Source organism: Anoplophora glabripennis, unplaced genomic scaffold (assembly GCF_000390285.2).
Source record: "Anoplophora glabripennis isolate ALB-LARVAE unplaced genomic scaffold, Agla_2.0 scaffold196, whole genome shotgun sequence".
Taxonomy (NCBI): domain Eukaryota; kingdom Metazoa; phylum Arthropoda; class Insecta; order Coleoptera; family Cerambycidae; genus Anoplophora; species Anoplophora glabripennis.
In genome coordinates this window covers 32,352-51,769 of record NW_019416363.1, presented here as the reverse complement: position 1 = coordinate 51,769, position 19,418 = coordinate 32,352, and the positions used below count along the sequence as shown (strand labels likewise).

The 19,418-nt window shown below is 35.7% G+C and overlaps 1 protein-coding gene across 1 annotated transcript; it reads left to right on the top strand.

The window, feature by feature from the left end:
- Positions 1-479: 479 nt before the first annotated feature.
- LOC108908326 (uncharacterized protein C7orf50) lies at positions 480-1,427 on the top strand. Its single transcript, XM_018712352.1, has one exon. The coding sequence runs from the start codon at positions 525-527 to the stop codon at positions 1,410-1,412; it is 888 nt and encodes a 295-aa protein (XP_018567868.1). The 5' UTR covers positions 480-524; the 3' UTR covers positions 1,413-1,427.
- The last annotated feature ends 17,991 nt before the right edge of the window (positions 1,428-19,418 follow it).

Below are 19,418 nucleotides of genomic sequence, written 5' to 3'. Positions count from 1 at the left end.
GGGTGGGTGGGTGTGTAAGTGTTAGTCGTGTGGGGATGCCCCCTTACGGGGGCGTACGTGTCTTTTGGTGTATTTGTCTGTCTGGTATATTGTTTGTCGGGGGTCGCAATTTTAAAGAAATGTATTTTAAAGTAATGCAAATAACTGATAAATAAGTTAAAACTTACCTGGGCATAACCCCGGGACAGGTACCTGAACAAAGATGCCGACGGCCTCTATGCTTAGCCGGGGATTAGGTCGGTGATTAAAAGGAAAGAAAGGGATTCTTTCCAGGTAGCCTTAATAAAGGCAGGTAGATTTTGCTCGTTGCAATCACTTCACCTCACAAACAAACACGTCCGCTCAGCTCGGCTGTTCGCACTGAACTGAGCTGTGCTCCAAAAATTTTGTACACTACTCCACTCACCACTATGGTCCATAGAATTATCTGTATAAGATTACTGAATCGCTCGTGTTCCGTGTTCCGTGTTAAGCGTGTTTTTGAGCGAACAGGCTAATTGCACGAATAACCTCAAAATTTGAAGATGGTAAAATTAAAATTGAATAAAAATTTAAAAACAGTCTCATTTGATGAGGAAATTATAACAAAAGATAGTGCGAATGAGCTACTATCGCAAGTACAACAGACAAATGAAATAATGGAAAAATCTAGTGTGAAGACAAAAAAGGGAGATATTGTGTCTACAAATGGTTTAAGAAATGATGATTCAAATGAAACTATTGTTACAAACAGAAAATCCAAAAGAAAAAGGCGAAACAAAGTTGTCAGTGAAAATAACATTGGAAATCAAGAGGTACTTTTGGAAACAAAAATGAAACGTATAAAAAGAAAATTGGTAACAGATGATGAAAATTTAAAAAATGATCAAGTTAGTGTTAAAGATCAGAATCAAAATGAGGAGTCAGAGGAAAAAAAAATGAAAAAAAGAAAGAAAGTTAAAGATCATGAAATTGAAAAATCAGGACAGCCAGAAGTAACTGATCAACAAGTTGGTGAAGTTAGTGTGGAAAATCCAAAAGTAAAAACTAGTGAATCCATCAGGGCTCAGAAACGAAAAAAACATGCAAAGTTATTAGAAGAAAAACGTTTAAAAGGAGAAGTGGTTAGTCAGCAAAATGCTTTAAATTATTTATCGAAATGGAAACATTGCCGAAGTGAATGGAAATTTGAGAAGCTCAAACAGATTTGGTTGCAGCAAAATTTGTTCGATACTAGTAAAATTCCAAGTGAGTTTTGGGAAACCGCTCTTGAATATTTCAATGGTTCAAAGGGATTTATTCGTAATGTTGTATTAAGAGATGCACTGAAAATTATAGAGAAGGAAGAAAGTACCGAAGAAGAAAATGCCGATGAAAACTATTTATTAATTGTAAAGAGGGCACGTGATATTGTACAAAATTTACAAGAATAAATGTATCTCAAATTTTTCATTTTATTAGCTGGTACCTTCCTTGATCACATTTTAATGGCAGATTTTACATCACAAATCGAATAAAAAAAACTATAATATACTATACCGGGTGTTTCAGAGTTGAAAAACCTAAGGGAGATTCCGCTCTGCAAAATATGTAAAAAAGTTCATGTGAACATGGGTCCACATGTGCTTCGTTTCCCAGATACAGGGTGTTAATTTTTTTAAGTTGAATTTAAAAAAACGCATTAGCCGATTTGAATGAAATTTTTACGATTTATTAAAACAATATACATCAACTGGATCAATTAGGTTTGATCCAGAATTTTCTACAAAAAAAAAACGACTTGCTCGCTGGGTATGCTCCTGCAAATTCTAAATCAAATCTAATTGGTCCAGTTGATGTATGATAATTGTTTTAAAAAACCATAAAAATTTCATTCGAATTGGCTAGTTTTCTTTTAAATCAATTAAAAAAAAATTAACACTCCGTTTCTCAGAAAAAGAAGTACTCATGTTCATATGAACTTTTTTACATATTTTGCTGAGCGGAATTTCCCCTAGGCTTTTGTCACTTCAACTCTGAAACGCCAGGTATAAAGCTATGTCTTATTGACTGTTTATCGGTTTCTTCTACCTTGATATATTTTTTTCAAATTGTCGTTTAAAATGCCACAATTATTAAGGAATTGTCTTGGAAAAAATTCAGAGAATACTTATTTTACAGACTATAATTCATATTCATTTAACTGTTTAATGCATAGGGGCAGAACAAAACAATTCTAAAATAATGGGAGATAAATACCCAAGTAACTAAATTGTTCGTTGGTTATCTTAACTATGGCTATAACTATAAATTCAAAACCTGTCTATGTCCGATGGTTCTGCCGATAAATGATTTTAGCTGTTCGCTAGATATGAGGGGTATAATACAATGCTGGAATTCGGGTTTCCTGCAGTGCCATTAGTTAAAAATTTTAGAATAACATGGCTGACATGAGTTTTAAAAAAATAGACACAATCAATTAATTATTGACTACAATATTATGTTCAAATACGCTTTATTTTTTTTAATGTGTTACAGTAATAAAAGAGTAAAATAAATTTTTAATTACAAAAAAACAGTTGAAGTAATTTAATTCAAATTTGACATACAGCTTCATTATTTTTGGAGAAATATTTTTTTTTTGTTTAATAGGGGCATTGATTAATTTATAGTTGTTGGCAACATAAACTTATTCATTGTTATTTGTGTTGCCTATCCTTCAGGCTCACTTAAACGAAAATAACATTTTAAAGTAAACTTGAAGCCCATTAATATTATTTCAGGTACAGTGTATTCTGATTTATAGGTACATAAGTCGTAAAAAGTTTGAAAAATTGCATTAGCAATTTGACACTGGCACTTATTATGCACCTCGACCAAAACCTATATTTGTATGGCGTTGCCAGCTTGTTGCACACAGAAGCAGGCTCATCCATAAAAGTGCGCCTTTTTGGCACAGGTACATATATGTACATATAGGCGGTTGCCTATAAATATATAACCCTGAAAATAATAAGATGGTATTTGAATATTACCTAGGTATAAAAAAATAGTTATTTTATTTCTTCATTTTGTCGTGGAACTGAAAAATTGGGCTATCCAACTAGCTGCGAACATCGATTAGTTCCTTGGATTTGCCCATCTTATCATGTTGTACTTGGATTTAGGATAATGGTCCACGCTCTAATTAGGGTCTGGAACTCTGGAGACGCACTTGAGCACTTCACTTGATTCAGTTGGTTTTAGAAGGTTTCAACTGACCCCTAGACTGTTTTACACTCGGGTTTTAAGAAGCACTTCAATTTATAATCGTTATTTGAGGTCTGTATATAGCGCTTGTAAGCTTTAGTTTTTTTTTTTCACTGCGTTTCGTAAGAGAGCTTGTGTATGGCTGTAGGTATCTATTAATCCGGGCAAATTAGACCAAACACATGCTGTTTAAAAAATCGGGCCTACCTCGAATTTTATGGGCTTAAAATTAAGTAAAAAATACAGAGAATAAAAGCCTAAGTTTGTGTATTTGTAGAGGTCGAGCGTTATATTGTTTATAACAAAAGAAAAAAAAATAATTGCTCTTTTTTCAGTTTTTCGCTTATATCTCCCAAAATAAGCCTCTAATCGGCATGAGGTATGCTTATCGATTTTGTTCCTGAGGAAATTTATTACCAGGATAGGTATTTGGGAAAGCTCGCAACATTTTTTTACATTGGAAAATTAGCGGTGAAGAAGAAAATGTGTAAAATTTTCAGTATTAAATAAAAAGAACGAATTTGGTTGAAATTGAATAAAACTACAGGAAAAGATAGCTGTTGGGGTGCTCAAGAAATACCCGCAATCCGGCACCCAATTTCAAAATGACAGCCAAATGCAAAATTATAAAGTCGAAAATACGAGCGCGTATATCTTCTGTCTAAGTCAAGATATCGAAATTCGGTAACAAAGTATCGAAAGGTAATTACATTGTCTCACGTTTGCCTAAATTTCAGATTTTTCAGTTGCAAAATAAAAAAGTTATTAATAAAAAACCAAAAAAAAAGACGGTAACTAGGATCCTTATCTCGGCGGTTTTTCAATATACAGATTTCAAACTAATTACATTAAATAGTGCTTAAAAAAAATCAATTTAAAAAAAGCGTCTCGATCCGACCAATATGAGACGAGATAATTTTTTTTCTTAAAAACGGTATTCTGGCTGTTCTATTTAATATTTTGTAATAAATTTGGACTCTTTGTAAAATATAAGACTTCCTTTATACGCCGATTTTTTTTGAATGGATACGACCAAGAAATGACCAAGTAAACGTGCGTTAAAGACAGAGTGATCCGCGCTGTGACGGCGTAGTACCCATGCTGCGCTCGATTTCTCAAAATTCTTACGGCACAAAGAAAACAGCTACCAGGATGCTTTTTTTAAATCAACTTATTTTTTTTCGCTCTTTCGAATGGTGTAAGCTAAAAGTCTGTGAAAGTCATCGCCAGACCTCGAAAAATACATTTTTATTGTCTTTTTACGTTTTCTTTTGTAATTTCATTATGCTTTCGATATTTTGTAAAGTAAAAAGGTCTATTTACGTATTTAAAATTAAAGGCAATTATTTCTTTGAACAAAATGATATCGAATGTTACAATGACAACATTACATGTAAGTAGGTAGGTACTGCATTTTATAGTATTTAAAAGAACTGTTACATTCAATTTTACCATATTTAATGAATTGTACTGCTAGAGAAAGTTACTTAAAAATCTGAAATTTACACAGACGCGAGATAATTTAGTTACCTTTCGATCCTTTTTTACCAAATTTCGATACCGTGACTTGGGCAGAAGATACATACGAGCTCGCGTGTTTGACTTTATAATTTTGTAATGATAGGCCGCCATTTTGAAATTGGGGGTCCGGATTGCGGGTATTTGTTGAGCACCCCAACAGTTATATTTTTCTGTAGTTTCATCCAATTTCAGTCAAATTCGTTCTTTTTATTTAATGCTGAAAATTTTGCACATTTTTTTTTTACTACTAATTTTGTAATGTAAAAAAAAATTGCGAGCTTTCACAAAAGCCTATCCTGGTAGCAAATTTCCTCAGGAATAAAATCGATAAGTATACCTCATGTCGATTAGAGATCTATTTTCGAAAATATAATCGAAAAACTGGATGGCTCTCTTGAACGGTCCAGTTTAGGTCGGCATCATTTCCATGTCTCGACTTTGCTGTCCTGACCATTTCCGAGCCTCTGGAACATGACATTCTGGATTGTTTCTTGTTATTATGTCTCCGTAGGTTCGAATTTAGTTGATTTTGGAGAATTTGGACCTCCAAAATTTGAACCTGGAAGGGCTTCGTCGCCCTTATTTTGCGTCTTTGGAAAATAAGGTAAAAATTTCCCATTCCCGCGTTGTGTCGTTTTAGGGATGTCTGTTGGCAGTATAATCCTTCGTCGACTTTGACTATAGTCATTGAACCGGTTTGTGGATGCTCGGAGTGGTTTTGCGCGCGATGACGGGATTTTGGAAAGTGAGGTGAAAATTTTCCTTTCCTCTGCATTGACGTGCTGGCGCTTTGGGTTCTTCGGGCGCTTGGACTATGCATAGGGCGGTTTTTTGCGGTTTCGTGGTCCCGATTGAAAAGTGTCGCAAATTTTTGAAATCACACATTTTCTTATGTCACTACTGCTCCTATATTCAGCGTTAATGTTAATGAACATTTGTTGAGGTCAATTAAATTTGATTTTACCTATTTAGTACCTACTACTAATATTTTTATTTACTTTCTTTAAAACAGACGAAATTGAATAAAAGACACAGCGAACTATTATAGGTTTAAAAGTAATACCTACATAACTCCTAGAACGGGCTTAAAGCACTCAATATTAATTATATATCGTAATGTTGTCCAGATTGTCCCTTGATAAAGGTGTAAAGTTGCTAGTCGCCATAAAGTATCCGGAATTAACCGAGTTGCTCGTACCTGGTACAGGTATGCCTCAATATTGGCCCTCTGGGATCTACTTGCTCCAGACGGCTTTGCAATTAAGATTCACCTGCTGTAAATTTCGCTCGTCTTACGTATTTGTTCCCTTATATCTCCTAGGAAGGTGCCCCGATCTATTTCATGAGTTTATATTGATTTCCTACTTTACCGGTATTTTAGGAAGTTGTTCATAAGCCAGATTTGCTTATGTGTACAAAATAGAGCAATTTAAATGATCCGGAAGTATTTAAACCTGTTCAGGCATAATATTGACGGTATCTTCATATAGCAAGCTGGTGAAACATACACATGCTCTCAAACATAAACATACATTATTTCGATAATGACTTATTGTTAATTGTTATTAACGCAATGATGTAAGATTGTATCAGTAGGATAAACGGAATATCCCAGGACTTGAGCAAAAAATGGAGAGTGAGCAGCTGAAGTCAAAATAATTCAGCATTTTAGGCAAAAAATAAAAACTAGATAACGACTCGTTCTTTGAATAAAATAGGAGAGATCTTTGTTCTTAGAAATAAAATTAGAAATCAAATGTATCAATAGCGTTTCGGAAGTACTTAGTGGCGTTGAGCGGTGTTTTCTACGATCGTGCCTACTAGTACCTTCACCACTGATTTTATTCCGTTCCAATAATTTTATTCTTGAAGGATAGTAGGAGAGAACTTTTATTCAGAATTTCTTTTCGCATATCAACAAATAACGGAAAAAATAAATGGACACTTTTAACGTTTACTCAGTACAAGCAGAAATATTGATAATTTCTTATATCTTTCATTTAATTATTATGAAGGCTGAGTACATCTTCCAGATTTCATATTCAGAGTATTCTCTTGTTTCCTGGTCGTTAAACAGTCACGAGAAAACAATCTCTCTGTGGACAGGGACGTGGATAGGAAGCTGAAAAATCTCTTGGCACAGAACTAATAAACTGAAATTCGGAAGAAATACGCCTTTGCCATTTTAATGTATGTGATTTTCTGTCATACCATTACCTAGGTAGTAATGCTCATACCGTGATTATAACCGTTTTTCTTAAAGTGGTGTTGCCCACATCGCATGATTTGTAAAAATTAACATAAAAATAGTACCTACGTGCTTTTCTTATATTTAATTTAATTTATTTTCATTTTCGTCTATATAAACCTACCTAAATTTAATGTTGAGAAAAGTGTTTCAAAAGTTTTTCATTTTGTACAAACTGGACAACATAATCAATTTTGACCTGACGTGTCCTCAAAGTCAAAGTTTTTATATAGATTATTTATTTGCCTTCTACCTTATTCCATTGCCCTTAGAAGTTTTTTCACTAGTGTTCTGTTTTATCATAATATGAATTAAGGCATATTATAAATGACTATTTTTTTATATTTTCTTGTAAAAAACAGTACCACGTTTGCAGTTATTTGCGTATTGTGTTATACAGGCTGTTTTCGAAAAAGTACCATAAATTCAGAGGTTGATGGAACAGTACTTGATTTTCAAGTGTTATGTTATAAAAATCTGGTGAGTAAACAAATTATTTATTTTTGTATATTTCATTTATCATTATTGATTACTGCATGAGTTTTTTTGCTAGGTTATTTGTTAAGTATTGTTTCATAGTTTATCTTATTTAAAAGAATTAATTAAACCTTCGTTTTTGTGGGATGATAGGGTCCGTGGCAAATACCCACTCAACAAAAGTAACGCTCCAAAGTGAAGTATCTGACTGCTTGTGGTAAGAAAATTTCCGTTTTAATAACCTTTCCTTTAAATATGAGATTTGACAACATTCCACAGCCCAATTTCCAGTTGTGTATGCACTGCGACTAGAGCGCGCCGTTGTTTGAGGTTATACTAGCTTGTCCAGCGGCGGGGTATGAAAATTACTAATAAAAAAAATAAAAAAAGTTAAGTTTTCACGACGGAATTTGAAAAAATAAATGAAAAATAAATTGTTGATACTGTTTCTGAAGGTTAAAGGATGCGTCTGTATAAATGACCGCTCCACTAGAGGATTTGATCCCGACCGCTTTTCACTCCCGAAATTGTCGGGATTAGGTTTTCCTGGTCCCGAGATTTTTGGGATTAACATCATTTTAAAAAAGTTGCAAAATAGACTGCGTAAAGCGAAACGTTCGGTGCCAAGTGCTCTCAACAGAATTGCTTGCCTGTCATTTTAATATAAAATATAGGAAATTTTATTTCAAGCAAGCAGCACAAATTAACCCAACGGGCTTGTCATGCTTGCGTGGAAGAAAACTTCTTTTATTTTGAACTAAAATGGTAGGCAAGCAATTTTCACTGGGTTACTTGGTGATATACCGACTTAATTTTTGTATTTTTGAATTTTCGCGGTCGTCAACTGATTTTCTGCCGCAGTCGAAAGCACTGCTCAGTGCATTTTACAGTGCGTTTTTAATATTATATTTGAATAATTTTTGCTAAGAAACTTACTACATTACTACCTACTTACTAGGTTGTTACATGAAAGTCAACTATTTAGTCGTTAAGTTTATTTGCATAGTTCGTTACATAAAAGTATTTTCAATTTATGTAAGTTTAGAAATCCTATTGATTCTTAAAAAAAGGATAACTTTAACATAAAGATTGAGTGATTTTAAGTCTGGTTAGTCCGACTCTAAGTCTAATTTGTTAGTGATTAAATTAGCTAGGCGCATACCGTAAAATACGTTGATTTCTGTCTAAATTTTGACTACATTGATTTTTGTCTAAATTTTGATTTGTCGATTTCTGTAACATTTTCTATTTTTTATTTGTAACCCTCAATACCGAAATAATCCCGGGATCCCGGCATTGGCTAAGTATAATCCTGAAATCCCGGGATTACAAATAAGGGCCGGGATCGAATTTCCTATCCCCCACTCAAAATTACACCTTGTATATGTATACAGGGTGGGCCACTAGTGTGAGAAAGTAAAATAACTTCTTTGTTACTCATAACACAGAAAAAAATGTTTATATAAAAGTTATACCGAATCAAGAAACCTAAACTACAAAATTAATTTGATACATACAGGGTGATGAGTAAACACAGGACACGCCAAATATTACATTTTTTAAATGGAACACCCTATATATTTTTAAACATTGATTTCCGAGAAAATTCTGTATATGGCAATATAAATATTTTAACATTTTAGTGCGAAGTTGCCAAATTATGTAGAAAATTCTTCGAATTTTGGACCTCGAAGAAGTTGTATTAACTTTCAACTACTAACACTTGGAGCAAAAATAGTTGACAGAGTCAGATAGGCAAAAAGTAGATAGGCAAATGTTAGGCAAAGATATTAGCTAATATGGATATTTTATACAGGGCATCCGGACTTCGGACCTTTCCCATTCAACGCAGAACGGACAATCAAAACCAGAGGTGTGGAAGATTTTTTAAATAATTTTTTCGATTCAACGAACCGTTTTCGAGTTATAAGACCTTTTTTACTGTATCACCTCACACACCTCTTGTTTCCGAAATTTATTTTCCACATACGGACTTCGGATGTTTTGTATTCAACGCAGAAGGGACAATCAGAACCAGGAGTGTAGGGGAGATTTTTTAAATTATTATTTCAAATCAACGCACCGTTTCAGAGTTATAAGACGTTTTTTACTGTATCACCTCACACACCTATTGTTTCCGAAATTTATTTTCCACATACAGACTTCGGACTTTTTTTATTCAACGCAGAAGGGACAATTAGACCTAGGAGTGTGGGGAGATTTTTTTAATTATTTTTTCGATTCAACGTACCGTTTCCGAGTTATAAACATTTTTTTATTCTATGATGCCACATACCGTTGCTCCCGATGGGAGATATTTTGATATTTCGAGTATTTCCGACGTACAAGCATATACTGTTTTTTGCTTTCATATATTGTAACCCACACTCTGCCTCACCCACCGAGTGCTCTACTCAGAACCAAGGGGAGATTTGTTTATATTTCTAGCCATTTCGGAGTTACGACCAAAAACCGTTTTTTTTTTATCATATGTTTGACGTCGTAGCTCGATGACGAAGGCTAAAAAGGCCACGCGCTCTACCCCACTTTCCCTCCCTAGGTGTCCTGAAGATGCTGGGGAAGCCCTAGAGACTCCTGAATACAGCAGAGAAAGACAAAGAGAGAAGCCCTCTATCAGGACGAAGTCACTCTTATCTCTATCGTACAATATGTATAACTTATTTACTTATTTAGAGTTATTTTAGAGTATTATGTTTACTTTAGTTGTAGTTGCGATTTCATTATTAAAATGGATCAAGCGATGTTGTATTTCCACTACGGTAAAGCGCTCTGAGCACCTTAATATTTTATTTCAGTCAAACACAAGTGCATTTGGAGCATTAAAATTAACTGGGGTGCAAAAATGTGCAGTTCGAATGATTTCAGTGTAGTCTAATCAATAGGTAAGAGCTTACAAAAAATACCACCTGGAAACAAAAAATATGGTGATATAGGAAAAAAATTCTAAGAAAGATAGTGTTTTTTTCCTATGGCGCATAAACGGCGAAGTTAACCTACAAAAATCATAAAAGTCAAAAAAACCTTTTTTCGCTAAAAAAAATTCAACTTCAATAGAAAAAAGTTAAATGAGAAAGTTGTAGTTATTAAAAAAAATTATCGATTCGTTTTTTAAATATATCGATTGCTATATTACTTTTTGAGATGTATAGAAAAAAACCCTCAAAAATCCACTTTTTTGAATTGTGCAGTATTTCTTGCAAATTAAAGTTTTGAAACTTGTTACTTGCTGTAAATGTAGCCCTCGGCAAGTAAAAAAGTGCCTTTTTTAATGAAAAAATATTAAAAATTTTTCGAGTTATATCGATTTTGTTGAAAAAAAGGACATCTCGAAAATCGGCTCTTCTTGCTCGACGAATAGTCCTAGAGAAACGAATCACGGCTCATTTTTTTCCTTAAGAGTTGTACTTTCATGGTAAAAATAAGTGATAACGATTTTATTCATTTCAAGTGTCCACAAATGACACTTTTTCAATTTCCATTTCTCGATAATGTCTATTACAGGAATCGATTACTGGCATTTTTACGCGAATTAAAAAAAAATGCTCCACGACCTGAAGCTGAGAATTTTTTTTTTTTTCAAAAAATTCCACAGGCCGCTATTGCTACATTGTCCATTCTTACAGAGATTGAAATTGAAGACTTATATAAAAGAGGCTACTGCGCTCAATCCAGAACTCATAAATCCTAAGCCCAAAAACCCTAATACCATAAAACCTTAATCCATAAACTACAAACCCCTAAAACCTCTAAAAATAGAGAAATAAGTCAAACTACTAAATTTCAACATGCGATTTCTCAAAGACGAAATATGATATCGGGATAAATCTAAGTGCGTTTTAAAAAGTAAGTATAGTACTTACTTACTACTAGTATGACCCCATTAATGGTTTCTGCAAAAAATTACATTTACATGTAACTAACACTTTTAGGTTAGGATATCTCGAAAACCAGAGCCAATTGAGATATTTGGAGCTCGGATTCGAATTCAGCGTACCAAAATACTTTGGGAAAGTAGATATATTCGTATTGTTAGGTTAAAATCTTGTCGGCCTGTGTTATTTATTTATAGTTTCTTTAACATGTGCTAAATAGAATAGGGAAATAATAACCAAAATCAAACTATTGCTCTATCCAGAATGACAAAATAATTTTAACTAACTGCCTATATGTATATTTAATGTTGAGTGTCAATTTGTACAAAAAAATTGAGCATAACTGTAATTAAAAAAGTTTCTGAAAAAACAATTTCAAATTAGTATACATCAAAATTATCTGATTTTTTCTTCACTTTGGATATGGAATATATTTATTCATATGATATGAGTTGCTGAAATATTTCAGTTGTAATATTCAGAAAAACGCATATTCAATTTGAACGTTATACAAGGTGTCAACGAAATAAGTACTCAAAATTGGAGAGCACGTAAAACATGTCGAAATATGATGAAAACCTTAGTAGAGGTTTTGTCAGTGGCGACCCCTAAGGGAGATGCAGCCTCTTGAAGGGGTAACGCAGGAAACAGTTTTTACTTCATAACTTCAAAACGGTTGTAACAAAGTGATTTTCCAACACCCCACATTTGTGTTCTTTTTATTTTATTTTATGAATAAATATGATGTACCGCACCGTCATTNTTTGTGTTTTGACTTCCTCTTTGTGTATTTGAGGATAACGGTATGATTTTGTAAATACTGGTTTGGCGTCGTTGGTATCTATGGAGTGTTTAATTTCGTTGGTGAACGTTAGTTGGTCACCCTCAAGATAGAAAATGTCAGAGAAATCTAGACAATCTAGTTAGATTTTTCTTGTTCTGGTACCGTTGACGAATCCTTGCCGACTGCGCCAATTTTTAGATCACTCAGATCACTTTTTACTTTTTAAAAAATTTTATTTTTCACTTAAAATTATGATTACAACTTTCAGTGTTTAACAATAGATTATGAGTTTATGAGTTACAGCGTTAAAGACTTAATACGACTGGATTTTACTGTGAACTGAACTGACGTTTTTTAGTTATATTTATAAGTTTTCTTATGCTAACGCAAGTACAAGCATTCTTAGAATCTGCTGCTGTTCTTGCGCTTTACATGAGATTGCTTTGTTTCGAGGAAGGTGTTATCTGTGGTGTCATATTGCTTGATATTTAATATTCTTAGATAATTTTCGTATATAACATCTTCCCCTTTTTAAGAAAAGTTGGNTGCATCTTCGATTATTTCTGAAAATTATAAATTATATATAACAAATAGTTTCATATTACAATTTTAAATTGTTTACCATGGGTAATGGTGGATGTTGGTATGTCAACTTCTAAACTGTCAATAGTTGGTGGCGCAGGAAAAGGTAAGTGCAGCATAGGGACTACCTTACTTCCTTTTAGAAGATACATATTTGTGGATTTATCCTTAGTTCTGAAGTGAATGTGGCATAACCTATATGATCGATATATAGGATCGGGTGCTAAGGTTGTTAAAGCTGTACTGCCACACGCTTCTACCCATTTCTGGAACCTTCCCATTTCCTTTCTCAGATTAGGAAATCAATGCCTAGTAAACTGAGTGTCCTCACATCCTTTCACAGCGCGCTTCCTAAATCTCACCATTCTGTATATTCTATAACCGCAGAAAAAAATATTTCAAACAAATCCACCGATCCGTCGATTTTTACTTTTAAATTATCGTTTACTATGTATGTTAATAAACGTGGCTAATTAATTACAATTTACTCCCTTCTCCAGTTAACTTCTTTATAGAAAAAAATGTTAAATACAAAAGTTATACAGAATAATATTCGTTTAAATATTTCTGTAAAGTCATAAATACAATAACTTTTACATATTTTATATTTACTATAACTACATAATATAACCACAAAAAACACAAGTCAAACTAAACAAACGTCAATTTCACAGTATGGAAAAGTCAGTAAAAAATTTAAAGACAGTAGATTTTACATAGTGGAAAAACTAGTAACAAACGTAACAAACTTAAAGTTACTTCCTTTTCCTCACCCCGTTCTTCATGTGTCTGGATAAGCTTCATCCCCTCCCTGTTGCAAATCTGGCAATGCACTTGCACAGCCATGGTAAAAAACAAGCGGTGGAACCCTGTAACAGATAGAAAAGAAATTCTCTTTCTTTTTTTCTATGGGCTACTCTGTAAGGTCGTTCGACCTAATTCATAATGTCCGAATTCAAATCCGAGTACTTATACTCCGCGGTCGAAATTATAGAGAGTGACTAAGACATAATATAAAAACACTATTACCATAATACGTATAAAATATAAAATGATTTTTATACGGTTCAATATTATTTATCTTTATGCCGCTCGCTCCGCACATCGATAGAATCTATAATCGTCTAGAGACTGAGTTACACTGAACGTCGATCTATATTCTATCTCTGTCTTTTGCACTTGGTAGGGAATAGGGAAATGCTTTTTTAGTGGGTGTAAACGGACTTGATTTAACCCGTCCTGAGAAACGTCATAGCATAAGCGTAGACGAGGGGTCTAATTCCATGGCTATAATAAATTTATGAATTAAAAAAACACAATTGGGACGTTTTAAAATGCTGTAATAATTAAAATGGATCAAAGTGTCTGTTATAGCAACCCGTAAAAAAATATTAGATGTTATGTTTTATTATTTTTTTTCATTATTTTCTATATCTTGTTGCTTTAACGCAGACACGCCAATGGATTTTCGTTCCCCACACGCTTCATCCCCCTTACTAGTCCAAAAGCTAGCGATGAGTCACTCTCTATAATTTCGACCGCGGAGTATAGAAATAGAAACGCCGTATACGTTCTTTCCTCCTAAGGATTTCTTATGACGATTTCGATTTAGGTGAATTTTTGCACTGAGTGCGCACTGTATACAACTTCTGCGTTCGATTTATATTTTGAGTACACACTTTCCTAATCGAATGTGTTCGATTTACAAGTTAGTTCGCACCGAATTCGGCGAGAATGCAAATTTTCTTGCACTGACGAAATAGTCAGTTCAATAGTAGAGTACAAGTTAAAAATGGCGGTAGTAGAAAATTTTTTAAATATAATGCTTCTAGATAATGTATTTTTTTCTTCAGAGAGTTCATCTGAAGAAGAATATGTTATTAATAATTCTAGAGAGCAAATAAAAGTAAACAATTTTACGGAATTAGTTGTACATCAATATCCGGAAGATGTAGTAAATAAATAATTACTTACTTAACCGCTGTTTGTACCAATTGGTTTTGTTTTTAGTTAAAAAAAAATTTTAGATTGAATAGGGAAACTGTATACATTTTAATTGATGATTTTGAAAAATCAGTGTTTTACCCAAAAAAAACAAATTTGGAAAAGAGACTATATCAGCTGAATAGCACATTTTTGCGTTTTTATGGTAGTATATAAATTATTAATACCTATATTAGTTACAAATAAATTCAGTATGTTTTCCTTAGGTTTGCTGGAAATAAAAGTCATGAGAATAATTGCTCAGTTATTTGAAATGAGTATTTCAACATGTCATGCAGTTTTAGAAAGAGTCATGAATTACTTGGTAGATAGAGCTCCTCAAGTAGTAAGATTTCCACAAAGTGAACATGAATTAGAAAATGCTTCAGCAGAATTTGAAGAAGTAGGTACTTACAATTTACTATATTTTTAGTCATTTGAATAGGCGGTATAAGGTGTTTTCTATAGATTTCAGGTTTTCCGAATGTCATCGGATGTATAGATGGATGTTATATCAATATAAGAACACCAGCTCACAAGTCAAAGGTGACCTATGTTAATAGGCATCATACGACTGCACTAACTTTGCAAGGAATTTGTGACAGGAAAAAGAAGTTCATTGATGTATTCACTGGAATTTCTAGCAAACTTCACGATTCAAGGGTTTTTTCTTTATCCTTTATAAAGGAAGATTTAAGACACATATGCAGACACTTACCATCTCCTTGGTGACTCTGCATATCCATTATCTCCATATTTATTAACTCCATTTAAAGATTATGGAAATTTAAATGGACATCAAATAAATTTCAACAGAAAGCATTCAGCAACTAGGGTTATTATTGAAAACTCATTTCATCTCTTAAAAGTAAGGTTCAGGCAGTTAATAAGAATTGATTTTCATACAGTTGAGAGAGCTAGTAAATTTATAATGAGCTGTTGTGTTTTACATAATATATGTATTGATTATAATGATTATTTTGATGATTTGCCTTTACTTGAAGAGAATGCAGAAAGGCGAGGAGAGCTCTTACACCTTGGAGAGCAAAAAAGATTAAATGTTATGGAATATCTAGCCAATAGAAGGTAGAATTTGACTGAAGTATAAACAATTATATTTTGTACTTATAATATGATGACCTTTTTATGATGGATGATTATTCTGAAATGTTTTGTTAAATATGTAATAAAGTAAAGAGTAATAGTATTTATTTTTTTTAACAGGGTATACTTAGTTTTTGATTCAAAATGACCAGATCTTGAACATAAGTATTAGGTCTGTTCCAACAAGAGTCAGGGATTGGTTCCGAACCGTTCGAAATGTTTGGTCAGCTAAGTTCTAAATGTGTCTTCAGTGATTATATCGCAAGAATTAGTTGGATGTACATTTCTGACGGTTCGGAACCAATCCCTGACTCTTGTTGGAACAGACCTACTTTTTTATTTGTGTAAATTATACTTATACATAAAGTTACTGCACAATATGAGTAATATTATTAAATAAAACTGCACTACTGCGAAGAGTTCTCATGTTTCTTACATAAATTGTTATCTAAAACATAACATATTTAACAGCTTTCTGTAGTATATCATAATTTTGATATGTTACAGATTTAATAATAAACTCACCAATTTCTCTTAAAAGGTCCATTTTTTCTTTGTGTCGTCTTTCTCGGTTTTCTTCTTTTACTTTATGCAGATTCATCAAAACATCACCCACATTCTTTTTTACAATTTTTCCATGATTCCTTTTTTTTCTTGTTTGTTTTCAGTTTGTTCTTCAACATCAATTTCTTGAGAAGTAAAAGGCATGTATCTTTTTGCACTTTCCAACTCCCAGTAAAAACGGAGGTTTGATAGTATCATCAATACTAGAAATTTTTGACAATTCTTCTTCAAATTCCATTTCTTTTGGCGCTTCTCCAGTTGTGTTATTTAAATCATTAACTTTTTTCTTACGTTTTATTATAGTTTTGAACCGGTTTTCACACTGTACAGCACTGTACGTTTTCCCCAAAAAACTGTGAATGTCGCGTGATATTTGTTCCCACATATGCCTCTTTAGTTTGAATTTTTGCATTGGTCCTACATTCAATACATACGCATTATACTTATCTAACAATAACTTGGATTCATAATGTCCCCATTCTCCTTTTTCACCGCAGCCCTCACCGCCCTGAGAGTTGGTTCTGAGACCGCAGACCGAACGGTCGTGCCAACTGGAGAGCTCCGCAGCCATCACCGCACCAAGACCAGGAGGAATCATGATGTTCAACAAAGAAACCCGAATTCTGACCGACCCTGAACCAGCCGTAGAACCCGGAAGCTGCGACTTGGGAGATTTCCGACTGAGCTGGATATATAAGCTCAGAAAGGAGCAACTGGACATGGAACTGGAGAAATTCCGCCTAGACGTCTCCGGGACCGTAGAGGAAAAGAAGAGACGACTGGTAAGGTTTATTAAAGACGGCTGTGCTTCACCGCAACCAAGGCACGCCGCCCCCGCTTTCATACCGCCGCCACCGCCGCTTGTCGTGCCGACCACAGCAAGTGGACCGCTGGTCAGCAACCCCTCTGCACCGCTCAGCATCAGCACAGTGTGCGAGAGAGTAAGGAAGTGGAACCTGCACTTCAACGGAAAGACCGATCCCGTGGAGTTCTTGGAGAAACTCTGCGAATTTCAAGAACACAGCGACATACCAGCGTCGGCCGTATTACCCGCCCTATATGAAATATTTCAAGGCAATGCTTTAGCCTGGTACCGGAACAACCGCGAATTATGGAACTGTTGGGGCGATTTTATTGGCGACTTCAAACAGTTCTACCTGCCCGCCAATTATGAGTCGTTCCTGGAGGAGCAAATATTTCAGCGCCGCCAGAAAGTAGGGGAGTCCGGCCGAGACTATCTAGTCTCCTTACAGACTCTGCTACGCCGACATGAAGGATTCTCGTCCGACCGAGCCCTGCAACGCCTGTATGGAAATTTGCTCCCTGAATACCGGCAGTACATCCGCCGAAGCGAAATCCAGAGTCCTCGTGACCTGATTCGCCAGGTGGAGGAATACGAAGTTCTGCAGAGAGAGATCGCGGCTAACTAACCTGCCAAACCAACCGCGCCATCTCCGCCTAACTTTGTCCGCAACCAGGCACCAGTAGCTGTCCGACCGCCCGTAACATCACCACCAGCAAGGACTCAGACAACTCCGACAGTAAGATCTGATCCGCCAAGAACCACCCGACCAGAAGAAACACCGATTGAGACAACCCCGATTAGACCACAGACCGTAAGACATGTCCGAACACCAGAAGAACAACCGTCGACTTCCGCCGCCAACGTCCCTTTTGACCGGAACGCTATCTGCTGGCGTTGTGGGAAGAGTAGACATTTTCGAATTCAATGTCGAGCACCGCCCCGCCTTTTCTGCTCCAGATGTGGACAGTCTGGAATCATGACTAGGGACTGCTCGTGTTCCCAGTCGGAAAACTAGACCGGAACCGTACCGTTACGAGGCCTGTACCGTTCCGCCCTAGTCTTGCCTCGCAAACCATATCCGCCCACCACCCGGACAATCGACCGCACGTACCAATCCGGATTCAGGGAAAAACCTTCCTGGCCCTGATAGACACCGGAGCTGCACGCTCATATGTAGGGGACCGAATCCGTCAACTAGGCCTACATTATGAGATCGCTACCGCACCAGCCGTTCAGCTAGCAAATGGTAACTTGGTGACAGTAACCGAGGTTTACCAGATCCAGTTCCGGATAGGAAGTAAAGAATTTGATGAGAGGCTATGGTATCTCGCAAATTTGTCCTCCGATGTTGTGCTAGGAATGGACATCCTGCGCAAGGACAATTTCCTGATAAATCCGTCCGCTGACACCGTTAGCCTGGATAATACCGTCATCTCGTCAACACCAAGCCCCTATGTAGATCCCTTGGAGGTTCTGTCGTCAACCCCAACACCAACGGAGGAAGAGAAGCTAGAATCCTGCTTGGAGACCGAGTTACCTTGCCTCAAGGATTTACATGGTACCACTGGCTTGATACAACACCAGAGGATACAGACAGATCCTGAAAGGGTGGCTTCAATCAAGAACTTCCCTATCCCTCGAAACATCCGAGACGTCCGCCGCTTCCTAGGAATGGCTTCCTGGTACCGACGCTTTGTACCGGCTTTTTCCCAGATTGTGACTCCGTTAACCCGATTGCTCCGGAAAAATCACCGTTTCAAGTGGACCAGTGACCAAGAAGACGCTTTCAACCACTTGAAGAACTGTCTGACCGAAGCTCCGATTTTAACCTGTCCGGACTTCGAGAAACCGTTTACCCTCCAAACCGATGCCTCCGACCATGGACTGGGAGCCGTCCTGACCGACCATCAATCTCTGCGATGGTTGCATTCCATCAAAAGTCCTGCCGGCCGTCTAGCCAGATGGAGAGTATTCCTGCAGCAATACGACTTCGAAATTAAGTACCGCAAGGGAACCCTAAACCGGGTAGCCGATGTTCTATCCCGTCAACCAATAGAAGGAACTTCTTCTGCACTAAGTACCGGAGAACTATGCGTCCTGAATGAGCCGCCAAACTGTTCATGGTATAGCAGAAAGAAGTCGGAAGTCGAAAGAAACCCCGAAGCATTCCCGGATTATTGCATACGCAATAACCGTCTGTTCCGCCACTTCTGGGATTCAAGCGACTTAACCGAACCCGATCTATTCGAT

What these genes read in the sequence shown, in the direction of transcription:
- LOC108908326 (XM_018712352.1), top strand. Translation starts at nt 525, where the DNA reads ATGGTAAAATTAAAATTGAATAAAAATTTAAAAACAGTCTCATTTGAT.